Source organism: Lynx rufus, unplaced genomic scaffold, assembly GCF_022079265.1.
Source record: "Lynx rufus isolate CCGP_SWC_20201006 ecotype Redwood Valley unplaced genomic scaffold, mLynRuf1.p SCAF_8, whole genome shotgun sequence".
Classification (NCBI taxonomy): domain Eukaryota; kingdom Metazoa; phylum Chordata; class Mammalia; order Carnivora; family Felidae; genus Lynx; species Lynx rufus.
The window spans coordinates 29584115-29607131 of NW_025814896.1; the positions used below are offsets into that span (position 1 = coordinate 29584115).

Consider the following 23017-nt stretch of genomic DNA (forward strand, 5'->3'; position numbering starts at 1 on the left):
GAATCCCAGTGGCTTTCAGCAGGAACCCTGACCTATTCTTTTCCATCACTTCCTCATCATTCATCTTGGGGGGCACCTCCCAATATTTGGTTTTGTTGAGTACTCTGGTTTTGCTTTTATTTTGAGCTGGTCTGGCCCTGTCATTTACAGCCCTGAGAAAGGGTCTGTAGAACCCGCAGAGAGGCGAGTGCTAGCCCGGGACCCCAGAGACACCTAGCCTACCTTCAGACCCCGCCCTATACTGGTCTCCCCCGGACCCTCACAGCACCCCCCCTCCCAGTAAGGTCTGAGCCTGGTGCCTGGGTCAGCAGCCCACGTGGGGCCCACTGCCCGTGCCGGGGCCCCAACTGAGCTGCTCACTCTGGTGCTATCTCCCTGTTGTGTCTCCCACCGCCTTCCCTGCTGCGCCTGCCCCTCCCCGCCCCGCCCCGGAGTCATGCCCTCTAGCCCCCCGCTGGCCGCTGCCTCCTCCATGTCCCTCCCGGCCGCTGCCCCCACCACCAGCGTCTTCTCCTTCTCGCCTGTCAACATGATCTCCGCTGTCAAACAGAGGAGCGCCTTCGCCCCCGTGCTGCGCCCACCCAGCTCCCCACCCCAGGCCTGCCCCAGAGCCCAAGGAGAGGGGCTTCCAGGTGGGTGATCCATGCTGCCCCGCTATGGCCTGGTGGAGCAGGGGGGCTTCAGGGGCCCACTCCGTCCACATCTCACCAGAGCCTGGGGCTGGTTGGCCAGTTTTCCCTGGAGGGTGTAGAGAAGGGAGTTCTGCGAGGGTCTCAGGAAGTCCATCAGGAACCCACTTCCCTAGGCCTCATAGCTTGGGGTGGTCACCACTCTGACACTGCCAGTTGGCCACGTGGCCAACGAGAAGATTCGAATCTCAGTTGGAGAAGGTCTGGAAACCACCCCCATCCCCACCTGGTTGAGCACAGAACAAAGACCCAACACTCGGAGCTGGAGAAACCCCACACAGGCTGCGTGCCTTTGACCTATGCCTCCTGGTGTCCACGAGAGGGTAGCATACACCACCCTGAGAAACTGGGTCACTGGTGGGAGGGAAGGGGACTGACCTTAAATACGGTTCAACCCAGCTTCCCCGCCCCCATTTTATTAATTTTTTTAATGTTTATTTATTTTTGAGACAGAGAGAGACAGAGCATGAATGGCGGGAGGGGCAGAGAGAGAGGGAGACACAGAATCCGAAGCGGGCTCCAGGGTCTGAGCCATCAGCCCAGAGCCCGCCGCGGGGCTCGAACTCATGGACCGTGAGATCATGACCTGAGCCAAAGTCGGACGCTTAACTGTCTGAGCCACCCAGGCGCCCCCCGCCCCCATTTTATAGATGTAGAATTGAGACTATGTCACCCCTCCCACATGCCATTAGTGAAATGGTCGTCATCTGTCATTTATCTCCTTCAAGTCAGCATCCAATTTAACAATGCTGGGCCCTGACCGGCAGTGTATAGTGAGTCAGGAAGAGTCACATCCCCTAGAATAAGATGACTTTTAGGACAGGCTCGTTAGAGAATGTTCTAGGATGATTTAAAAGGGCACAGTCTTTTTTTTTTTTTCTTTTGCCTTGTTTCCAAGTTTTGAATAATTGTTTTTTAAGCTTAATTTGGGAGAGAGAGGGCACGCACGAGCTGGGGAGGGGCAGAAAGAGAGGGAGAGGAGAATCTCAAGCAGGCTTCGCGCTGATAGCACGGAGCCAGACTTGGGGCTCGAACTCACGAACCATGAGATCATAACCCGAGCTGAAGTCAAGAGTTGGCTTAACCAGCTGAGCCACCCAGGCACCTCTAGATAATTTTTCTTAACCTGAGTGTGTCTGGAGCTTAAAATGTGAAGGTTGGGGAGAAGAGGGCCACTGATTTCTCCTACCAGCAGAGAGATCATGGAGGGCAGGGGTTTAGGCAGGGGCGAGGGTGACCGAAGTGATGAATTTTGTGGGCATACGGGAGGGAGACATGTTGCTGCCACATTAGGTGTCAGTACTCCAGGGGGCTGACCTCTTTCCTGAGCTGGCACTCTGTCTCCTCACCTTGACCCAGGCCCTCTGGAAGCAGCAGGGCTGGGAAGAGGAGCCCAGAGTCTCCTCTTTCAATTGAGGAAGTTGGGCCAGCAAGGGCTTGGGCTGCACCCCCTGAGAGAGGTCTGAAGGGCAAGCTGCACCTAACTGTCTGCAGTGCTGACCCCAGGCCGGGACTAGGAGTGACCGAATCCCTGCAAGGCTCCCCATAGCTCTGCCTTCAGAAAGTGCCGGTGCCCTGCATGCCGTCCCCTGCCCAGAGGCACACAGGCAGATAAGGCCCCCAGACCGCCCAGAGCTTACAGTTCCTCTCTTTGCTTACGGCAGACCAGCCTTTTGAAGATTCCGACAAGTTCCACTCTTCAGCCCGGGGGCTCCAGGGCCTGGCCTACTCCTAATCGCGGTAGGTCTGTGGCTCAGTCTTGCTTCCTCTTTTGGCCCTGGATAGACTCTCTGTCCAAAAGACTTTTGCAAGGATGGGGACCTGGGATCCGAGTCTCCGTTCTCCAGGGCCCATCTAGACAGCTGTCGGGGCCCCACAGCCCCACCCCCCGTGGCCGAAGCTGAACAAGTGGAGAGAAGTGGTTTCCGGTCCCCTGGCAACCAGCCTTTTTCCAGGACCTTCTTCTCTCCCTCTCCCCACCAGGTCTGCGGGTGTCGCCCCCACCGAGCCCGGACTGGAGGGCCCTCTGGGATTCACACTCATGTCCCGGATGGCAGCACAGACAGATGCCAAGCCAGGGCTTCGGGCAGACATCAACCCAGGGGCCTGAACAGGCCTCCCTGTGCTTCAGGCCTCCAGCCCCACAGGCTTCTCTCACCTCCCCTTCTTGGGGCCGGTTGAAGGCCTAGCACTGTGCTGACGCTCTTGGCAGGAGAGCATCCCGAGGTCCTGGGATGCTGGGCCTTACTGGGTCGGTTCCTCTGGAAGAGATGGGCCTTGTGCAGACCAGACCATCAGGTGGCAGGAGCCGGGGATGGGGACTGTGGGGAAGAGGACAGCTCAGGGAGAGGTCCTGTTGGTGTCTGACCCATCACAACTGGCCCAGCATCCCAACTTCTCTCCGGGGCAAAGGGTGGTGCCCAGTGGCCTCAGGAGGCCTGCCCAGGCTCCCATGGAGCTTCCAGTGGCTGCTCGACCCCCGTGGCTGCTCCCTCTGAGGCCTGCACACTCATGCTTGCCACCTTACCAATCCCACTGGGGGCTTCTGGCGTGGAGGGTGCCGAAGAGGGAGTGCCAAGCCCCCCGAATTGTGGGTCTTCCTTCCAGTGGCTGTCTTGTGGACTCTGGCCCCACACGCACATGACTCTGGCCGGCCTCATAGCACCATGGAATGGGCCTCGCTGCCACCGGCCTCATATTCTGCTCTGCTGGGGTTGGAGAAATCAGAACAATAAACACAGATGCAGGTGGCCGCCCGGCCTCTCTTGCCTGCTTCCTTGGCGTGGGTCTGCTTTTCTCAGTGGTTCTGTAGCTCTCCTGGGGCCCCTCCCAGCCGTGTCCCCGTGCAGCCTTCTTGAACCTTGGGCTTCTTCAACAGCCCCAGCGTTCAACTGAGTAACCCGTGTGTGCTCTCAGGTATTGGTGGGGGTGGTGGGCAGGCTAACAGGCCTGAGGACTTAGGACACGGGCTCCGCCTCAAGAGCTTAGGTGAGGAGCACGATCTGGCCACTGAAAACTCGGTACCCCCAGCTGTCTGGCCAGGACCAAGGCAGGGATTGTCAGAGGACTTCCTGGGAACCAGAGCAGAGCAGACCAAACACTGCTCAGTTGTACCAAGGTCAGAAGCGAGATCCATTCTGAATGGAGGTGGCAGGGCCTCCCTGGGGCAGGGCAGGGTAGGGAAGATTTGGTCCTGAGGTTGCCTCTTTGAGCAAGTCCCAATCACCCCCCTCCCCAAGCTTAGGCACCCTTGGCTCTCCTATCTCAGAGTTTGGGAGGAGGGATAGTAAAGTGGGAAGATGCCCAGGCTCATTTACCCCTCCTAGGATGAATTCCCGCCATTCCCTGAGATGTGTCCCCTAGATCCCACAGGTCTAGCTGTCTGACTCTGGAAGCCATTTTTTTTTGACCCACTGTCCAGGGAGCCCAACATCCATCTTCAGGCCTCAGGCTTTACTCTCTTCATGGGTGTACTCCTGGGCTCTGGCCTCTGGAAACGCTGTCCTTCCCCAGCCCACGGGCCCTGCAGTCTTCTGGACAAACCCTTGCCAAGGCGGATGGGGTGTTCATGGCATTCAGAGACCTTCACTCCCTTCCCTTGTGTTCTTGGCCAATACCTGGGGATTCATCTCACCCATGACAGGCCCATGACAGGGGTAGCCTTCTGGTCATCTCAGTGCTCACCTGGCCTCCCCCTCACTTCTGCTCCCAGCCCGTGTTGCAGAACCCTAAAGCCTGCCAGCCCAGGCCCTGCTCCAATCAGGCTCCAAGCGGTTCCCACTGCCCCAGGCCCTCGCAGGCTGGACGCCAGCAGAACTGTAATCTGCACTGGACGAAGGTGGTGACTGGATGGTGGTCACACTCCAGTTCTGTGGTTGATATAAATGACATGGGTTATCTGTCCTCAAAGACCTCAACACTGTGCTCAGGCCCCCATCCAAATGAAACACTGCCCACTCCCTCCCGTGCAGCAGGCAGTTCTAAATCAACGATGCTTTTGCCTTGGACTGAATCGTGTCCTTCCAAAATTCGTACACTGAAGCCCCAACCCCTCCTTCCATGTGTTGTATTTGTAGGTAGAACCTTTAAGGAGGTGATTAAGGTTAAGTAAGGTTGGAAGAGTGGGGCCCTGACCTGACAGAACTGGTGTCCTTGTATGAAGGGGAAGAGACTCCGGAGTTCTCTCTCCCCACTATGTGAGGACACAGCGAGGTATCCATCTATAAGACACAAAGAGATGTCTTATAAATCACCAGGAACTAAATCAGTTGACACCTTTATCTGGGACTTCTAACTTGCAGAACTGCGAGAAAATATATTTCTGTTGTTTAAGCCCCTCGGTCTATGGTTTTTCGTTACAGCGGCCCAGGCTGATATGATGTTCTTTCCCACTTGTCTTAGTTTGGGTTCCCTTAGAAGCAGAACCTGAGACAAGTGCCCTGCTGGAGAACTCTGGGAGACAGCGTAGAACACAACTCAGAGCTTTCCCACCTGAGTGGCAAAGAATCTGGGATACTGATCCTCCAGGCCTCCTGTGCAATTGCCTGAGGCCTGCTCCCAGGAGATTGCCCCTCTGACACTTCTGGCCTGTCCTCCCATCTGCACAGAAAAAGCCACCAGTTAGGCTTTTGTTGTAGGATGTTGCAAGCAGGTACCGGAACTGGACTATAAGTCCGAAGGGATATGGGCAAGCCACCAACAGCCTCCACTCCTAGCCCTTCAGAGAGGGAGCATCTCCAGGAAGTTCTCTGCCTTCCTGCCACCGGTTTCCCGACAGAACCCAGCTGCTGTGTTCTGCATCCTACCCTGGGGATCTGGCGACCTTGGGGGCTGCGTGTAGCTCAGGCAGGACCCACTGTGGACAGGCTTCCCTGACTCAAGCGGAGCTAGGCAGCAGCTTTGACCAGCCCTCCTCCTGGCTTCTGCAAAATGCCCTTCTCCCCACCTGTACCTATATTGGCAGGACCCTTCTTCTTCCAGAAAGAAAATTCTCCCAGAAAAACGGGAAGTGCCATGCATTTGGGGAAAAGACAGTCTTTTCAATAAATGACATTGAGTCCATTGGATATTCAGATGAAAAAATTAAACTTGACCTCTGCCTCACACCATACACAAAAATTAATTCTAGGTGGATTCTGGATCCAAATGTGAAAGCTAAAACAATAAAGCTTCATGCCCTTGAAGATGGACTAGAAGACTTTGGCCAGAGTAACCTCTAAGGTCTGTTTTCCCACTGCATGGTCAATTTTATTTTATTATTATTTTTTAAAGAGTTTATTTTTTTAAGGAATCTCTGCACCCAACGTGGGGCTCAAATTCACAACCCCGAGATCAAGAGTTACACGCTTTACTGACTGAGTTGCCAGGGGCCCCTGCGTGATCAATTTTAGAATGAGGTAAGCATTGAACATCCTTGAGGTGGTTCGAATGGACCCCCACATATCTTTTCTCTTCCCTGGGATAACTTCTCTAAATAAGAAAAAGTTCAGGGGCGCCTGGGTGGCTCAGTCAGTTAAGAGTCCGACTCTTGGTTTTGGCTCAGGTCATGATCTCATGGTTCGTGAGTTCGGCCCTCACATTGGGCTCTGCCAGGCTCTGCACTGACCGTGTGGAGCCCGTCTGGGATTCTCTCTCTCCTTCTCTCTACACCCCTCCCCCGCTCACTCTCTCTCTCTCTCTCTCTCTCTCAAAATAAATAAATAAACTTAAAAAAGAAAGTTCATACATCACAGTGTCTTTCTCATGGGCTCTTCACAGACCGTGTTTATCTGAAGTCTCTAGCCCCTAACCTAGGGTGGCCCCTCCTGCCTCCCTACTCACGCCTTTGCACCTATACCCTTGACCTTCCTTCCTCTGCTACCATTCGGTGGCAGTAATAACACCCAGTGGAAGGAAATGGGCCACCTCCTTGAGGCCACCATGCTTGAAGACTGGTGTTCACAAGAAGACCCCCAACACGTGGGTCCTGATGAGTGTGCAGCATTGGCTATCCCTGTGGACTCATTCTCCTATCGTTTCCTGAACATTCTCTTTCTCTTCACTCTCATTATGAGATTTAAAATTTCTTAAAGTAATCTCTACACCCAATGTGGGGCTCATCACAACCCAAGATCAAGAGTCTCATGCCCTTCCAACTGATACAGCCAGGCACCCCTCATTATGAGATTTTTAATGACCAGAACTTCTCAACTGAATGTAGTCTAAGTTATCAATCATTTATTTATGGTTGTTTTTTGGTAGGTTTTTTTTTTTTGAGAGAGAGAGAGACAGAAACATGAAAGGGGGAGGAGCACAAGGAGAGAGAGAGAGAGAGAGAGGGAGAGAATCTTAAGCAGCCTCCACACTCAGCATGGAGCCTGACTCAGGGTTTGATCCCAGGAAACGTGAGATCATGATCTGAGTCAAAATCTAGAGTCCTGTGCTTGGGGCACATGGATGGCTCAGTCAGTTAAGCATCCAACTCTTGATTTCAGCTCAGGTCATGATCTCATGGTTCGAGGGATCGAGCCCGGGACGGGGCTCTGCAATGACAGTGCAGAGCCTGCTTGAGGTTCTCTCTCTCTGCTCCTCCCCATCTCTCAAAATAAACATTAAAAAAAAAAAGAGCTGGACACCCAACCAACTAAGCCACCTAGGTGCCCCCGCTTCTTGTATCCTTTTAAGAAATCTTTACCTACCCCCAAATCAAGAAGATATTTTTGTGCATGGTATGAGCGAGGAGTCCCGTTTGTTTTTGTATGGATGCTTAGTTGGCTCGGCTCCATTTATTGAAATGACCAACTGTTACCCACTGCACCACAGTGGGTGCATGAATCAAATGAATTTATCATGAATCAAATGTCCATATATGTATAGGTCTGTTCCGGATTCTCTATTCTGATCCACTGGTCTTTTTGTTTATATTTACACCAATACCACACTATCTTAATTACGTTAGATTTATAGTAACTTTTGATATCTAGTATGGCAAATTGTCCAGCTTAGTTCTTCATGATTATCTTGGCCACACTTGGTCCTTTGCATTTCCATACTAATGTTATAATCAGTTCATTAATTTCTATTTCAAAAACCTGCTGAATTTTCCTTGGCATTGCATCTGTAAATTTGTAGAACAGTTAATGGAGAATTAATGTCTTTGATATACTGAGTATTTCAATCTATGGATATTGTATATTCCGTCACTTATTTCTTTTAAAACTCCTCTTAATAATATTTTATAGGCCTCTGTCTTACACATCTTTCATTTATTCCTCGGTATTGGATTACTTTATGCTATTATAAATAATATTTTCTTAATTTCACTGTTTGTTGTGTGTATGCAATTGATTTTTGAATAATAACCTTATACCCAGCAACCTTGCGTAACTCACATATAGGAATACTTTATCCATAGATTTTCTTGGATTTTCTTAGCTACAAAGGACAGTTTTACTTCTTCATTTCCAGTCCTTATTTCTTTTTCTTACCTAAATGCACTGGTTGGACCCTTAATTCACTGTTGAATAAAAGGAGTAATAGTGGACATCTTTGTTTTGTTCCTGACCTCAAAAGGCAAACTTGGACTTTTCATCATTAATATCATGTTTGGTTTTATAGATATCCTTTTATTCCTAATTTTCTTTAAAATTTTTTTAATTATTTAAATCATTTAATTTAATCAAATGCTTTTCTGCATATCTTGAGATCATCACATGATTTTCTCCATTATTTTGTTAACGTGCTGAATTGCATTCATTGTATGTGTGATGTTAAGCCATCGCATTAACTGTCTACTTCTGCGTTTGACGGTGAACTCCCATCCTTTACCCAGGAGATACCATTTGTTAATAGGTAGTCCCTCCCCTGTTTCCCTTAATCTCTCTCTCTCTCTCTCTCTTTCAATCTCAATCTCAATCTCTCTCTTTCATCTCCCTCCCTCTCTTTCAGTCTCAATATCAATCTCCCTCCTTTCATCTCTCCCTCCCTCTCTCTTTCAATCTCAATCTCAATCTCTCTCTCCTTTCATCTCCCTCCCTCCCTCTTTCAGTCTCAGTCTCAATCTCCCTCCTTTCATCTCTCTCCCTCCCTCTCTCTTTCAATCTCAATCTTAATCTCTCTCTCCTTTCACCTCTCTCCCTCCCTCTCTCTCAGTCTCAATCTCAACCTGTCTCTCCTTCCATTGCTCTCTCTCTGTACTGCTCTTCCCAGAAGGCACTCATTGGCCCTCACCTCCCCCATTTCTCAGGAAGATAGGCTTCTGGGAAACAAAATGCCGAGCCCTGCAAACCGCCGGGGTACATCACCCTGCCATGCTACCTTCTGGGAGCAGAGCTGCAAACACAAAAGAACACATGTAAATTAATGTCTCCCTAAGTCATTCTACCTCAACTCTAACCTGTCTCTCCCTAGCTGGACTCCTGGCTTTGGGTCCCCTTTACTGGAATTGCAGAAGGGCACTCGTGGGCCGTCTTTCCAGAAGACCCTGCCTCCACTTACTTCCCAAAGGGAAAGGGGCCCAAATCTCCCTGCCTTGCCAAGCAGGGGGCTTGCAGGGGAGCGGAGTGGCAGCCCTGGGCAGATGGCGTGGTTCTGGGTTTAGAGCTGCGAGGACTGCCAAGGGGGTTCTGGCTGCACAGACACCCCCACCCCGACCTGGGCCCGACCTGGGTGGGGAGGGGAAAGGACAGGCCCAAGAGGATGGGTGGCTTGCACAGGCATCTGTCCCAACAACCTGGGGCCCTGGGGCCCTGAGATCTCCCGACTCAAAAGATACAGAAAAGGCTTCACACCAGGACAATAACACAGACAAGGCCATCTTGGGGGCACATTCTTTAGGTAATCTTATTCCTTGAGAGAGTAGGAGCCAAGTGTTTAAAAGGGGAAGGAAAAATGCTTCAGCAGGTTCGTTGTTCCTTGGGGCCCAGCAACCTGCCATCTTGTTTCTTCAAAGCCTCTCCTTCCCCATCCGTCCCCTGCCAGCCTGGGAACGAAAGCGGCTTCTGATGTAGCCCTGGCTGTGCAGTGCACCCCTCAGGCGGGCGGACAGGGCTGCCAGGGCTCCCGGCGGAGCTGGAGGAAGCTCCTGAGCCACTAGGAGAGGGGAAGCGTGGACGCATCTCCGTGGCAGGGCTGCAAAGGGCCGTGTATCTGGCACTGTGGCCAAGGGACGCTCCACAGTCTGGCAGCCATCCCGTGAGTCCAGGAAAGCCCCCCCCCCCCGGCCTGGGTCCCTGTCCCTAATGGCCCTCTTGGGGTTCCACTCACCTGGGAGCCTGGCTCCCCTCCACGCTTCCGCCCACTCGCCCAGAATCCGAGTTTACCTTCAGGTGGGTGGAGGAAGGCCCGGCCACTCTGGGGCTGGCGTGGACTCAAGCTTCGGCTTCTGTGGTGAAAGCTGGTTTGTCTGGGGCCTTCTGGGAGCCAGGCCCAGAAGGCCACCTTGCCAAAACAAACTGTGGCCGCCGGGTGGAATGTGGTGGGGTGGCTGCCGAGGAGGCCCAAACTTGGCAGGCCTCTCAACGGTGCCCCGGCCCGTTCCGCAGCACGGAGCCCGACGGGGTCAGGCCGGGCCGGGAGCAGTTACCGAGACCGCCGGGCACCTCGCTGCCCTCTTGTTGAGTGAGGCAGGGACGCCCCCCCCTCTCGGTCTCACCCGAAGACCGGAAGCTCATAATGAAGCCTCAAGGTTGAAAGAAGTCCTTCACACCTGCTTCCTTGGGGGAGCAGTTCAGGAGCAGAAGTTGAGGAAGGAAGGGGTCACAGGGAGCTGTCTGGGCCCATGTGTGTATGTGCAGACCTGTCAGAGTGGGAGGAAGAACCCCAGCAAGGCCTCGAATTCCTTCAGCAAAACCCAGGCTGGGGGGCGGGGGGGGTAACCTGCCATCAGAGCCCCCCGTTTACTCAGCACTTGCCGTAAGCCTAGTCCCTTGGGTGGGATCCCCTGAACCAGAGCTAAAGTGGGGACGTGGGTGCTGGTGAAAGGGCTCTCTGGAAGAAAAGCAGTGAGGTGAGCAGAAGAGGGCAAGGGGAAAGAGCTAAGAATGTGGTCTCAGCAGGAGTCTGACACGATCCCAATGGGGACCTCTGGAGCTTGAAGGCCACCACGTTGGACCCTCTCGGTGGCAAGGAGATAGCTCTGATGGCTCCGTGCCAGTCAGTCGCCGGCTACAGGCTGCCAAAGCATGTAACCCCAGTGTCAAGAGGCTCCCGTTTGGCTAAGAGCAGTACTCGAGAGAAGCTACGAGCTGTCAGTAGCCGACACGCCCTGCACTCGAGGGATGGGTGCGCCGGCTGGTGAGAAGGTTCTGGATGTGACACTGAGGGCTTCCACCATCCCCATCGCCAGCACCTGGAGAACAGGGGCTAGGCCTTCAGAGCACCACTACTCTGGTGACAAGGACTCCCCTTCTGTCTCAAGAGGGGGAGCGTCCTGGGCTGTTGACAAACAGGAAGGTCAGATGACGCCCACAGCACTCTGTAGCAGAGCGGGACCCACGGCTAGTGGGGCCGTTGACTCAAGAGCAGCCACTCATTAAGAGGTGATGGGTAGTGTCTACACCGGCCCTGCTGACCCAGGGCCCCAGGTTGTTGGGACAGATGCCTGTGCAAGCCGCCCATCCTCTTGGGCCTGTCCTTTCCCCTCCCCACCCAGGTCGGGCCCAGTTTCCTTTCCCCACCTCCCAGATCAGGTGACCTTCAGTGGGTCCCGAGAGGAGGGGAAGGGCTGGCACTCTTGCTATCCCTCTAGTCTCTTGCCAAGACGTCATCTTGGCATCAAGGCCTGCTTCCCTTTTCATGCTCAAGAGCCAATTTCCAAAACAAAACAAAAAACACTGAACCTGCTCTGTTTCTCCCTCCGAACCGCTAAATCTAAAATGCATATAGAAAGGTCACTTTGTCCTGAAGTCAACTTTAGCTCACGTTAAGAGAGCCGCTCCCGTGGCACCTGGCTGGCTCAGTCGGCGGGGCACGCTGGATCTGGGGTTGTGGGTTCAAGCCCCACGTTGGGTGTAGAGATTACTCAAAAATAAAATCTTCATGGGGCACCTGGATGGCTCAGTCAGTTAAGCGTCTCACTTCGGCTCAGGTCATGATCTCACGGTTGGTGGGTTCGAGCCCCGTTTCAGGCTATGCATGGACAGGGCAGATCCTGCTCGGGATTCCCTCCCTCCCTCTCTCTCTCTCTCTCTCTGCCCCTCCCCAACTTGTGCTTTCTCTCTCTCAAAATAAATAAATAAATAAATGTAAATAAATACATAAAATCTTTAGGAAAAAAAAGAGCCACTCCTGCTTTCTTTTGATTGTTTGCATAATGTATCTTTTTCAACCTTTTTAAAATTTTTTTTTAATGTTTATTTTTGAGAGAGAGAGACACACACACTGGGCAAGTGGGGGAGAGTGAGAGAGAGGGAGACACAGAATCAGAAGCAGGCTCCAGGCTCTGAGCTGTCAGCACAGAGCCCAAGGCGGGGCTCGAACCCACAAACTGTGAGATCATGACCTGAGCCAAAGTTGGACGCTTAACCGACTGAGCCACCCAGGCATCCCTCTTTTTCAGCCTTTTACTTTCAAGGTGCGTGTATCTTTACATTGGAAGTGAGTTTATTATAGTCTAGAGTTGAGTCCCGTCTTGTAAACCACTCAGCCAATAAGCTGGGCTCTTAAGTGCACTTTTCATTATGTATCTTCAGCTTCGACGAATAAAAACCATCTCTTCTTGTTTTGGGAAAAAGATGATGCTGGCGGTGGGGAGCAGGGAGATGGGACCTGTGACACTGAATTCCTCCCGGTGATCTGAGACTGAAAATACGAGAGGCTTGGGGTGCCAAACCTGGGCGGTTCAGGCAGTTAAGTGACCTCGGCTCAGGTCATGATCTCACGGTTTGTGAGTTGGGAGCCCTGCATCGGGCTCACTGCTGACACTGAAGAACCGGTTCCAGATCTGTCTCCCTCTGCCCTCCCCCATGCTTTCTCTTTCTCTCTCTCAAAAATAAATAAGCATTTTGTTAAAAGAAAATATGAGGGGCGGAAACAGCTCTAGAAACAGAGACAATACAACAGCCCACACTAAGGCACAGCTTGCCTAACGGAAGGCTATATGGATGTCTTTGTGTTGAATCTACACGTTAGTAATTGCCCCTTACAAGCTCTTCTCTGAACTGCAGGGCGGGGGCGCCTGGAAACTACATTTTGTGGGTTTCTTTGCAAGCTAGGGCACAGTTAGATTTTTCTGAACATTTTATTTCTTTAAGTAATCTCTACGCCCAACATGGGGCTGGAACTCAACACCCCGAGATCAAGGGTTGCACGCTCCACTGACTGAGCCAGCCGGGCGCCCCAGTTACAGTTAGATTTTGCCAGTGGATTTTGGAGGTTGGAGATTAGAAAGTGGAAGGAAGGAAGAAATTATTCTGCTTCAGCCTCGAGCCATGACAAGTGATCATGGCAAAGTGGCTGCAAACGGTAAGTGGCCTGATTTTCAGGTAAAACTCCTTTCTCTCTTTTTCTCATCCAGCTCTTCCAAAACCTTTATAGCCAATGCCCAGCATTAAATTTTCCTCTGCTTAAAATACCTAAGCGGGCTATTTCCCTCGCAAGACTGACACATAATTTGCCCTTCAGTCTGAAGGAAACGGATCAAATCTTGTCATTTACCAACACCCTCCAAAGAGGGCTGGTGGAGCAAATTCTAATGTCCCCCGCTGTTCTGTCTTCCTCGTCTTGTCTCTCCTTGGAGCTCTCGGTCCAAACCCCACACTTGGGCCGCCTCCCATGTAACCTCCGAGAACCTTCCCATCTGTTGCATCCTTGACCTTTTGAGTTCCTGCCGAACTGCGCTGCCATATTTCACACCCACGTATGTAATCCCATCTGTGCTCCCACAGCATGGCCCGCACCGTGCCACACTGTCCCCTCTCTTGACGGTGAGCCCCAGGAGGCTGGGAGGGCACTGTTTATCCTTGACGCCTTGCATGCATGCTTGCTTGGGTCTGAGCACTGCAATGGTTCCTGCTGCAGAAGCTGACTGATGGAGGAGTTGCTCTGGCAAGCCCTAGGTTCAAGAACCCGGGCGGGATCCTCTTTCCACACCATTTCTCCAGAAGTCATCTGATGAGAGCCTGCCAGCGTGTGTGGACTAGGATCGGGGAGGAGGGGAAGCCGAGGCCTGGCCCAGGGGCGGGACCTGGGACACAGAGACCGCAGGAAGGCTGCCTGAGGTACCAAGTAGCTTTAATGAGCCTCAGCACCTCTCCCCCCACTCTGTCCCTCCCGCTTTCAGTTCTGGACAGGTCCAGCCTGCCCAAGGCTCTGGGGCTGTTCACCTGGAGGTGTTAATTCTTCTGTCCCCTCAGGCGCTCCAGACGCCTCCGAAGGTCTGGGGGCACTTTGGCCCCGGAGGCGAGCAGTTCTCGAAGTCTTTGTTTGGGAGTCTTGGTGAGGTGGAAATTGCAGGGCACTGGGCCCTCTTCAAAGGTGACCCGGCAGCTCCTCGTCACTGAGTGATAGCCCTCAGCACTGGCGGTCACCATATAGTCCCCTGGGGTCAGCAGGCGCCAGTAATCCCCGCCCCATGCTGACAAGAGTGAAGGTCACGATGAGGATCCAGTGATCCTCAGCTTCTGACCCTGCCTAAAGGCCTTCCATCCCCCTCCGCCATCCCCTCCCCGACACACCTGTCGTTACATCGTGGTTAATCCCGTCCACAGAAATAACAGCATCGGCAATCCCGAGTTCTGTGTCCTTGTCCCGCACAACTCCTGCAATGCCCACTCGCACCTGTGCGGGAAAAGGCTATCAAAACCCTTTTCTTTCTGCGTGAGGTGTGACCTTCACCTCATTTTCCAGCTCTGTTCACGGCAGACTTGAAGATGGCATGTCTATGTTCCTAGGTGGCAATACCCTGGTAAAAGTAACTCCTGATGGGGGCACCTGGGTGGCTCAGTCGGTTAAGCGTCCAATTTCGGCTCAGGTCACGTTCTCAGTTCGTGCGTTCAAGCCCCACATCGGGCTCTCTGCTCTCAACACAGAGCCCACTTTGGATCCTCTGTCCCCCTCTTTCTGCCTTTCCACTGCTCACATGCATGCTCTCTCTCTCAAAAATAAATATACGTTTTTTTAAAAAAAGGGGGTGCCTGGGTGGCTCAGTCGGTTAAGCATCCAACTTAGGCTCAGGTCACTATCTCGCGGTACGTGAGTTCAAGCCCTGCGTCGGGCTCTGGGCTGATGGCTCAGAGCCTGGAGCCTGCTTCTGATTCTGTGTCTCCCTCTCTCTCTGTCCCTCCCCCGTTCATGCTCTGTCTCTCTCTGTCTCAAAAATAAATAAACGTTAAAAAAATAAAATAAAAATAAAAAAATAATAAAAATAAAATAAAAAAACTCCTGATGGATAAAATGCATCTGGACTGGGAGAACTACAAACACCTGGTAGGAAGGCTCATCTTTGGGTTTCCCCAAGTTCAGCGACCCTTGACATAGGGCTTGTCATTTTGGAACCTTTGGAAACCATACTCACAGAGCCATCACAAGGGATATAGTTCCTGTGGGATGCGATGCGCCTATGCCAGGACACCCCCTGCACTTGAATAATGGGTCTTTTCTGAGAACAGCTCTCCTAAGACAGCTCTGGGACAGCTCTGGGGACCCGGGTCTATACTGCTATGCGGTCTACACCTCCCGGCTAATGATGTCTGATGCTGCCCTGCCGGCAGACTGTGCTTTCAGTGCTCTAACCCTCCAGGTCAATCTGATACCAAGTGTGACCCAAGGCCTCTGTGAGTCAGCACGTCCGGTCGGACCCTGGAAGGCCCCCCCTGGTGGGAGCTGCAACCCTACACGGACAGCAGACCACGGCAGGCCAGGGTCGGGGGGGATTCGGATCCAACCTGCTCCAGGTAGGTGAGGAGGGCATCTTTGTTGTTCTCCCACTCCTGGGGCAGCTCGTTCTCGTGAGGAAACTTGTCACAGGACAGCTCCACGGTGACCTCAAAGCAGTTGGTGTGCAGGTAGCTGAAGTCATTCATACCTAGGGTGGCCATGGATACTGGAGCCTAAGTGGGGGAAGGGAGCCCTGCCCGCCTGGTAGCCCTCCTCTGTGAGACACTTCCCGGAGGGATGGTCAACACCGCTGCTCTATGCGGACCGAGCAGACTGTCTCACGGGGACAGGGTTCTGGGGCCAGGGCTAACTCTACCGTGAGGCACATACTCCCAGGGACTGTGTGCCAGTCAGCGCCGTTGATGATGTTGCCGTGCAAGGAGAAGTCTTGGCTGTGGCAGGGTCGGCGGTCTGGGTCCTGCATGGCCCGGTTAGTGCCAGCATAGACGGTGCTGAGCCAGCGGAATACGGCATCATCCGGGGTGGGCGTGAGTTCACGGGCAGCCCACGGGGTCCGAGTCATGTCGAACGGGTAGGACACCACGAGCTCACCCCCGTGGAGGTTGGCGCTCAGCACAAAGGGGATCCGCTCCATCCACTCGATCACTGCCCGCGTTTCGGGAGCCACCTAGACAGGGTCAGGTGGGGTGATGTGGGAGACAGAGACAAGAGCCCCCCGACGATCCTCCACCACTTCCCCAGAAGACTCACGGTGGCGTTGGGCAGGGTGTAGTAAGTGGGCAGTGGCAGGTGATGGTTGGGGACGGTGTCAGGCACTAGCCCGTCATCCTCTGCTTCCCACAGCGGTGTGTTGAGGTCAGCAAAATTATGGTTAAGGTCAATGCCCTGCTGGTTCCAGCGGCCCTCTGCCCAGCCTACCAGCTCCGAGCCCTGCCAGGGAAGGGGCCTGTTCAAGCCAAGCAGGCATCAGGGCAGAAGGAGCGGGGTGACCCTCATGCCAGGCGGCCTACCCGGCGAAAGGCAGTCTCATAACCATCAGGGTTCATGGAGGGCAGCAGGTGAATACGTGTCTCGGTGAGCAGCCGGGTCACCCGCGGGTCCCCTCGCAGGAACTCACGGCACAGGTACTGCATCAGAAGCAGGAGCAACTCCCGCCCCAGGGCCTCATTCCCATGCATGCCGGCCACATAGCGCACCTCAGGCTCTCCTGGGAACACAGGGGCTCCACGTGGGCTCGCGCCCACAACCCTTCCCTGTGCCTACCTCTCCCTGCCCAGAACCTGCCAGTACCCAGCTCATGTTGGCCAGGGTGGTCCGACATTTCCATCACGTACAGCTTCAGGCCCTGGTGGCTCTTCCCAATGCTGTAGATGCGGGTGATGTTGGGGCACTGCTCGTTCACCTGCTTCATCAGCTGGGGGGGGTGGGCGGGGGCAGAGTATAGCACGGCATGGGGCACGGGAGGATTAGACCCAAGGGTCAGACCACATGAGGCCATGGAAGGGCTCACAAAAACCAGCGGTGGCCCACACAGATGGGGCACCATGGCACCGAATAGGACCAGAGCAATAGCAGACCAGAAGGAAGGGTTAGGATGAGGGAAATAACCACAGCAAAGGAAACTGGGGCAGAGTTTAGGGGTCAACGGGCGAGAAGGGTGAGACAGTAGGGGGAGTGGGGACATGAGGACAGTCATAGCAGGTTATGCCCTGGTGGGAAGGGGACCTGAGCTAGGCAGCTCCTCCCTCCTGGGTCATAGGAGTTCATGTCTGACCTTCCTCATGGCCTTGTAATTGTGATGCCGGAAGTCCAAAGGATCAGAGGATCCCAGTGCAGGGGCCTTAGGGAATAGGTCGTTAGGATCTGGTGGAGAATGAATTCACGGTCAAGGGGGAGTCCACGGCGGAGGTTTTCACCCTGCTCATCCAGCCCTTGTCCGACTGCCCACCTGAGACAGGGCAAGCCAGGATCTCTGCCCGGAGGCAGGAATCGCCTCCCTGGAGCCAGGTCTGGGGCAGCAGGCGAATGAAGCGGGCCACCTGGGGCTCAGGCAGGAGGTTCAGCACCGGTGTCTCTGGGTCTGAATTGGCAGGAAATACCTGGGGGCATCGAGTCCTTTAATGGGACTGCTCAAACCCCAGCAGCCTGGCCCGGAAGCAGAGAAGGAGCTCAGGCCTCCGAGCTCACCACCAAACCCACCCTGGCGGGCTTGCCTGGAGACCTGCACTCTCTGTCAAACAAAGAGCACCCGCCCACCCCTCCTACCCCCTGCCAACAGGCCGCTCTAGGCAACCATGCTTTCTGGCTGGGTCGCAGCTTATTAGACCAATATGGCCCCATCGCTCAGGAACAGCCAGTCCCAAAGCTGACCAGGCCCCACACTGTAGCCTGGTATAAAAAGGGGTCCGTGAGATGGGAAAGCCAGAGCGGCGGGGAGGTGAGAAGTGGCGCAAGGGTCTGAGGCCCATCGACCAGAAAGGGTGTTCCAGCAGGAAGCTACAGCATGAAGCGGACCGACCCCGTGGAGAAAGTATCTGGGGAGGAGGTAGGCATATTCCAAAGCAGCTTGGCCCCAAGGCTGCCTGGTGGGTGCCACACATCTTGACAACAACCCCCTTTCTCCTGGGATGCTGAGTGGGCGTCTGTTCCTTGACCTCAGAGGAGCCCCAGCCCAGCCTAGTACCCTACAGTGGGGCTCAGCCCCCATGGGACCACTTACCGCATCCATCCCACTGCTACGGTTCCTGCTCCCCCACCACGTCCGGCTGTCATTGCTGAACTGGACCTTGTATGATGTGACCCAGTCGTACCTGGCAGGAGAGGTCGGGAGAGATCCTCCGTGGCCTCAGGACTCCCACCCCAACCCTCCCGAGTCTGCCCGTGACTTCCTGGACTGGGCTAGCCTGCCTCACCTCCAGACAGAGTTCCTGCCCTGTGTGATAATGCCCGAGAAGCGGGTGGGGTGCCTGGCATCCACCTGAAGCCACGGCTCAGCATCCTGAGGCTCAGCACACCAGGCCCCATCATAGAGATCACCATCCTCCAGGCCTGACTGTGGGCACAGGACATGGCCATCAGACCCAGGTGGACAGTATAGGGTGGGCCAGGATGGTGCTTGGGGAGGCGCAGGGAAGAAGTTCCTAGGGGTTGCCCTAATTGGACCCAGGACTGCTGACCTGGATGTTGAGCCGTCCCCGGTGTGGTCCAAGACCAAAGGACTGGCTGCTGGATGCCTCGAGCTGGCTATCTGAAACTCGCAGGGACTCCAGGCCCAAAGGGGGGCAGCCTGGGGCAGGGACAGAGCAGTGAAACAGGACCAGAGAGAGAGAGAGAGAGAGAGAGAGAGAGAGAGAGAGAGAGTGGTCAGGGCAGGTAGGAAGCCGAGCCTACGCTTGCCCATGTGCTGGGCGAGCTGGGGCCATGCCTTTGCCCATGAGGCCAAAGATGACGTCAGTATGTGGCCCATGGGCTGCAAGTTTGGGCAGGGCCCCCCGGAAGGGCAGTACCTGGTTCCTTCTCCTCTGGGAGGTCAAGGGCTCCCGCAGGGGTGGTGATCACTGGAGGCCCGGTAGTCACCAGCGGTCTGGGTCTAGTTAGCTTCTTTCTTTTCTTTATAATGACCTTTTTCTTCTTGACGAAGCGAATCCGGACGTGCTGTTCTGAGGTCCCTGGGGACCAGGGAGGCACATCAGGGCAGATGGAGTGGTCTGCCAGCCCAAGAAGCATGCAAGCCCCTAGCAGCACCCCACCCCCAGCCTTAAGTATCTAAAGACCTTAGCATGGACTTGAAGTCTGACCCCCACCTGCCTCTCCCGGCACGTTCTTGGCTTCTTCTCCTTCTTGACGTGACTACGTGTTTGGCCAGCCTCATCGCTGACCCTCCCCAATGGAGAGCTACACCCAGCCACTGGGAACTATTTGGTTGCTCCAAAGAGCTGAGTTTAGTTCTTTATCTCCAGGCCTTTGCCTGGGCTGACCCTCTCCATCGCACCGTCCCCCACCCCTGATCTCATTGCCTAACTCCCATTCTTTGAATTTCAGCCCAGGAGCCTTCCTCAGCTCCAGACTTAGTCTCATGCTCCAAAGCCTCCGTGCTGCCTTTATCGCTGCATCTGCCCTCTGGGCTGAGATGTTCCGTCCTCAGATTCATGTTTGTCTGGGTGCTCAGGCTTTCCAGGGCTGGCCTGTGTCCTGCTCGCCCTCAGCACAGGGCCTGGAACACGGTAGATGCCACTAGCTCCCCACGCACCCACGCAGGCTCTCCAGGTACCTCCAGAACGGGCTGTACATTTTCCTATCTGGTGACCCATGCCTTTCCACATACTGTTTCTTCTTCGCTGCTCTCTCTTTTTGGCTCTTCCTAATTCAGAGATATCCACCCTTCAGGACCCAGTTTCTTTTGCCTCCTCTGAGAAGCCCTCCTGGGGGCCATCCCTTTGACTTCCTCCTCTACCTACTCACTTCTGAAAAGTCAGGAAGTCGGGCAGCCTGCCTCTCCCCTTCCCCTGATGGTGCCCCTATCCTCCAGGCAGCCTCAGCAAAAAGCACTCTCCCAGCCTTGCTCTCCTCCTTTCCTTCCAGCCCCTGCCCTTAAGCTCTCTCTGCCCTAAGTCTAATTCTGCACCATTTAGTCTCGGTGCTTTTGTCTGTCCCTCTTTCTCCCCTTCTGCTGGCTCCGGTCTCAGTTTTCTCATCTGTGAAAAGGGAAGGTTTGGGGCTGAAAGAGGCAACCTCCTACTGGCTCCAGTCCCAGGACCGCTGACTTGGTCTGGCCGGGAACTAGGGCTGCTGAGTCAGCAGCCGTAACAAGGGGCAGGGAGGAAGGAAGGAAGGAGAGAGAGAGTGTGTGTGTGTGTGTGTGTGCGCGCGCGCGCGCGCGCGCTGGGGAAGGGTCGGCACACAAGCTCCAGGCAGGGAGTGTGTGAGCGTGAGTGTGTGTGTGCGTGCGTGCGTGTGTGTGTGTGTGTGTGTTGGGGAAGGGTCGGCACACAGTGGACGGGAGAGTAGGGTGACCGACTAGCCCGAGAAGCGGGCCCTCGGTCCGGGCGCTCACCGTTATTCTTCCCCGAGGGCTGCTGTGCCGGGTTGCTACTCGGGGCCAGGGTCGAGACCGGGGCCTTGGTGGTAGCGGGCGGCGCGAGGCCCAGCCCGGAGGCGCCGGGCGTCCCCAGACCCAGATCGACGGCAGGCGCGAAGGTGGCCAAGGCGAGCAGGAGACCCCACATGGCTGAGTCCAAAGGTGCGGATGCGCGGGGCCTGCTGCGGTCGGTGGGTTTGTCTCTTCCTGCCGGGCGCTCGGGAGCCCCCCGCCCCTTCCTGCCGCCGCCGCACGCCCCCTGCGCCTCCGGCCCGCCCACCGCACGCCCGCGGGCCTGGGACCCGGGAGGGGAGGGGTGGGCAGGGCAGGGCCCGGGCGGTGCTCCAGCGACAGACCCCGGAGCGGCCGCCGCGGGTCTCCGCACCCGCCGACCCTGCCCCGCCCCCTCCGGCCGTCCCGAGCTCACCCGCCCGGCTGGTGCGCTGCCCTCTGGGGTTTGTACAGCCCCTCGGCACCTCTGATCCCACTAAATCCTGTGAGGCGCCCGCCCCACAGTGGGCACCTACTTGGCGTCACACACTGTGCCAGGCGCTTTGCACGTGGCCTCTCGATCAAACCTTATTTTACAAACTGGTAAACTGAGGCTCAGAGCGCCCAACTGACTTGGCCAAGGCAGAAAAGCTGAGAACTTTGGGGAGGAAACTGCTACCCGAGAGGGAAATCCACCCAGAATCAGAAAACCCCCTGCCAGGGTGGATGGGACAGAAAGACGGGGGGGGGGGGGTAAACTAAGGCGCGGGGTGGGGCGGGGGCGGAGCGGGGGTGGGGGGAGGACTAGCCCTCCGGGAATCTTTCCGAAAGACCACTCGAGGGGCCCAACCAGAGGCGGTGCTTCCCACCGCCATCCCCTTCTCCGGCCCCGCCTCTCTTCTCTCTTCCTTCCCCCTGCCCTCCCCTACTCCTTTGCTCACCCGGCTGCCACGTTCTGGGCTTACATAATCCGAGGAGAGGAGCGGGAGCCGATACCCAGCGGGCTGGGGCCGTGGGTGGAGGGGCCGAGGCTTGATGCGCGCGCGTCCGGCCCTCCCTGCTGCCTTCCCCACCGCCACCTCAGTGTCCTTCCGGGGGCCAGCAGCCCGGGGTCTCTTGCTGGCTGGTTGCCCCGGATCCCGGGATTCCAGAGCGCAGGCCCTTTCCCATTCCCGCTCCCCAGCCCCCTCTGATTCCCCCACACCAGATCGCCTCCCAGAAGGAAGGAAATGCGTCCACTGTGCTCCTCTGGGCAGTGTTTTGTCTTTGCAAGGAGCCCGCCAGGGAGATACTGCCATCCCCACCTAAGAAGCGATGCCCAGAGGTGGCCAGGAATCCTCTGGAGTGCGTGCCGCCCTGAGCAAATATTTTTTGCAGGGCCTCTATCTATATAAACACTTTGTATCACCCCCAAACCATTCTGGCGGCCCAGTCTCCCATGATCCCTCCCAAGAAATACCCCACTGTACCCCTGGAACTGACCCAGCACCAACGCAGAAGCGAGTCCTGGAGCGCCTCAAGGCATCTGCCCCAACCCAAGCATTCTGGGTAGAGAGACCCCAGAACGGGAGTAACCGGGTCAGAGCCCGCACGGCCTCACTTCTGCCTTGGAGCGTCCCGCCTGGGAAACACTGCTGGGTCCCAGGCACCAAAGGGGGATTAGAAAAACTCAAGGAAAGGCGCCAAAGCCAAGGGTTCCTGAGGCACAGGGCTGGCCGGATCAGGGGCAGAAAGACAGTACTATACGCTGAGGCTTCTTTGTCATGGGAGATAAGGACAGGCTCCCGTGGAGCTAGAAGTGGGTCTGAACAGGTCCTGAGGGCTGCTCCCTCTTCCTCCAAAGCCCAATCTGGCCACTTCTCTGTCTCTAACCCCAACCCCACCCAAGTTTGATAGACGGGTGTGAGGGGCCACCCAACTAGGACATCTCAGCCTTCTGAGGCTCCCACCTACAGTTAAATCGGGGCAAGTTCTGGGGCATCTGGGTGGTGCAGTGGGTGAAGCGTCAAACTGTTGGTTTGGCTTAGGTCATGACCTCATGGTTAGGGAGTTCGAACCCCACCTAGGGATTGGTACTGAATGCTTGGGATTCTCTCTCCCTCTCTCTGCCCCTCCCCCACTGTGTTCTCTCTCTCTCTCTCTCTCTCTCTCTCTCTCTCTCTCTCTCCCTGTCTCTCTCCCTCCCTCCCTCCTTCCCTTAAAATTAAAAAAAAAAAAAAATTTGGTCAATTTGCTCCTGCCTTAAGTCCCTAGGGGTTTCACCGGCCAGGCCCTTCTGACAACGCTCTTCCCTACCCACACCTTTCCCCTCTCATCACCCTGGGCTCCTCTAGCTCATATTCCTCCAGCCACACTGGCATTCTAACAGTCCCTCCAACACATCAGGCCCATCCAGCCTCAGGGCCTTTGCACTGGTTCACCAAATTCGCATCCTCATTCTACAGAT

At 55.2% G+C, this 23017-nt stretch overlaps 2 protein-coding genes across 4 annotated transcripts in view; one reads left to right on the plus strand and one right to left on the minus strand.

Moving 5' to 3' along the window:
- The window catches only part of EBF4 (EBF family member 4), a 58711-nt gene extending 56287 nt beyond the window's left edge, over nt 1-2424 (plus strand). For both annotated transcript variants that reach the window (XM_047068906.1, XM_047068907.1), the window contains 2 exons: nt 435-632; nt 2354-2424. In XM_047068906.1, the coding sequence (XP_046924862.1) occupies nt 435-632; nt 2354-2424 (269 nt within the window). The remainder of the gene's footprint in view (nt 1-434; nt 633-2353) is intronic.
- An 11503-nt stretch (nt 2425-13927) lies between these two features.
- Nucleotides 13928-20728, minus strand: CPXM1 (carboxypeptidase X, M14 family member 1). Of its 2 annotated transcripts, none has more exons than XM_047069116.1 (14): nt 20557-20728; nt 19010-19171; nt 18680-18789; nt 18416-18555; nt 18223-18313; nt 17452-17602; nt 17278-17366; nt 16794-16917; nt 16514-16710; nt 16254-16433; nt 16095-16170; nt 15551-15690; nt 14342-14444; nt 13928-14241 (listed from the first exon to the last, which is right to left on the minus strand). In XM_047069116.1, exons 1-14 carry the CDS (start codon nt 20726-20728, stop codon nt 14000-14002), a joined length of 1977 nt encoding a protein of 658 aa, XP_046925072.1. In that variant the 3' UTR covers nt 13928-13999. The 2 variants fall into 2 exon arrangements, with proteins under 2 accessions (XP_046925072.1, XP_046925071.1); XM_047069115.1 differs by having other exon boundaries at nt 15873-16170.
- Nucleotides 20729-23017: the final 2289 nt, after the last annotated feature.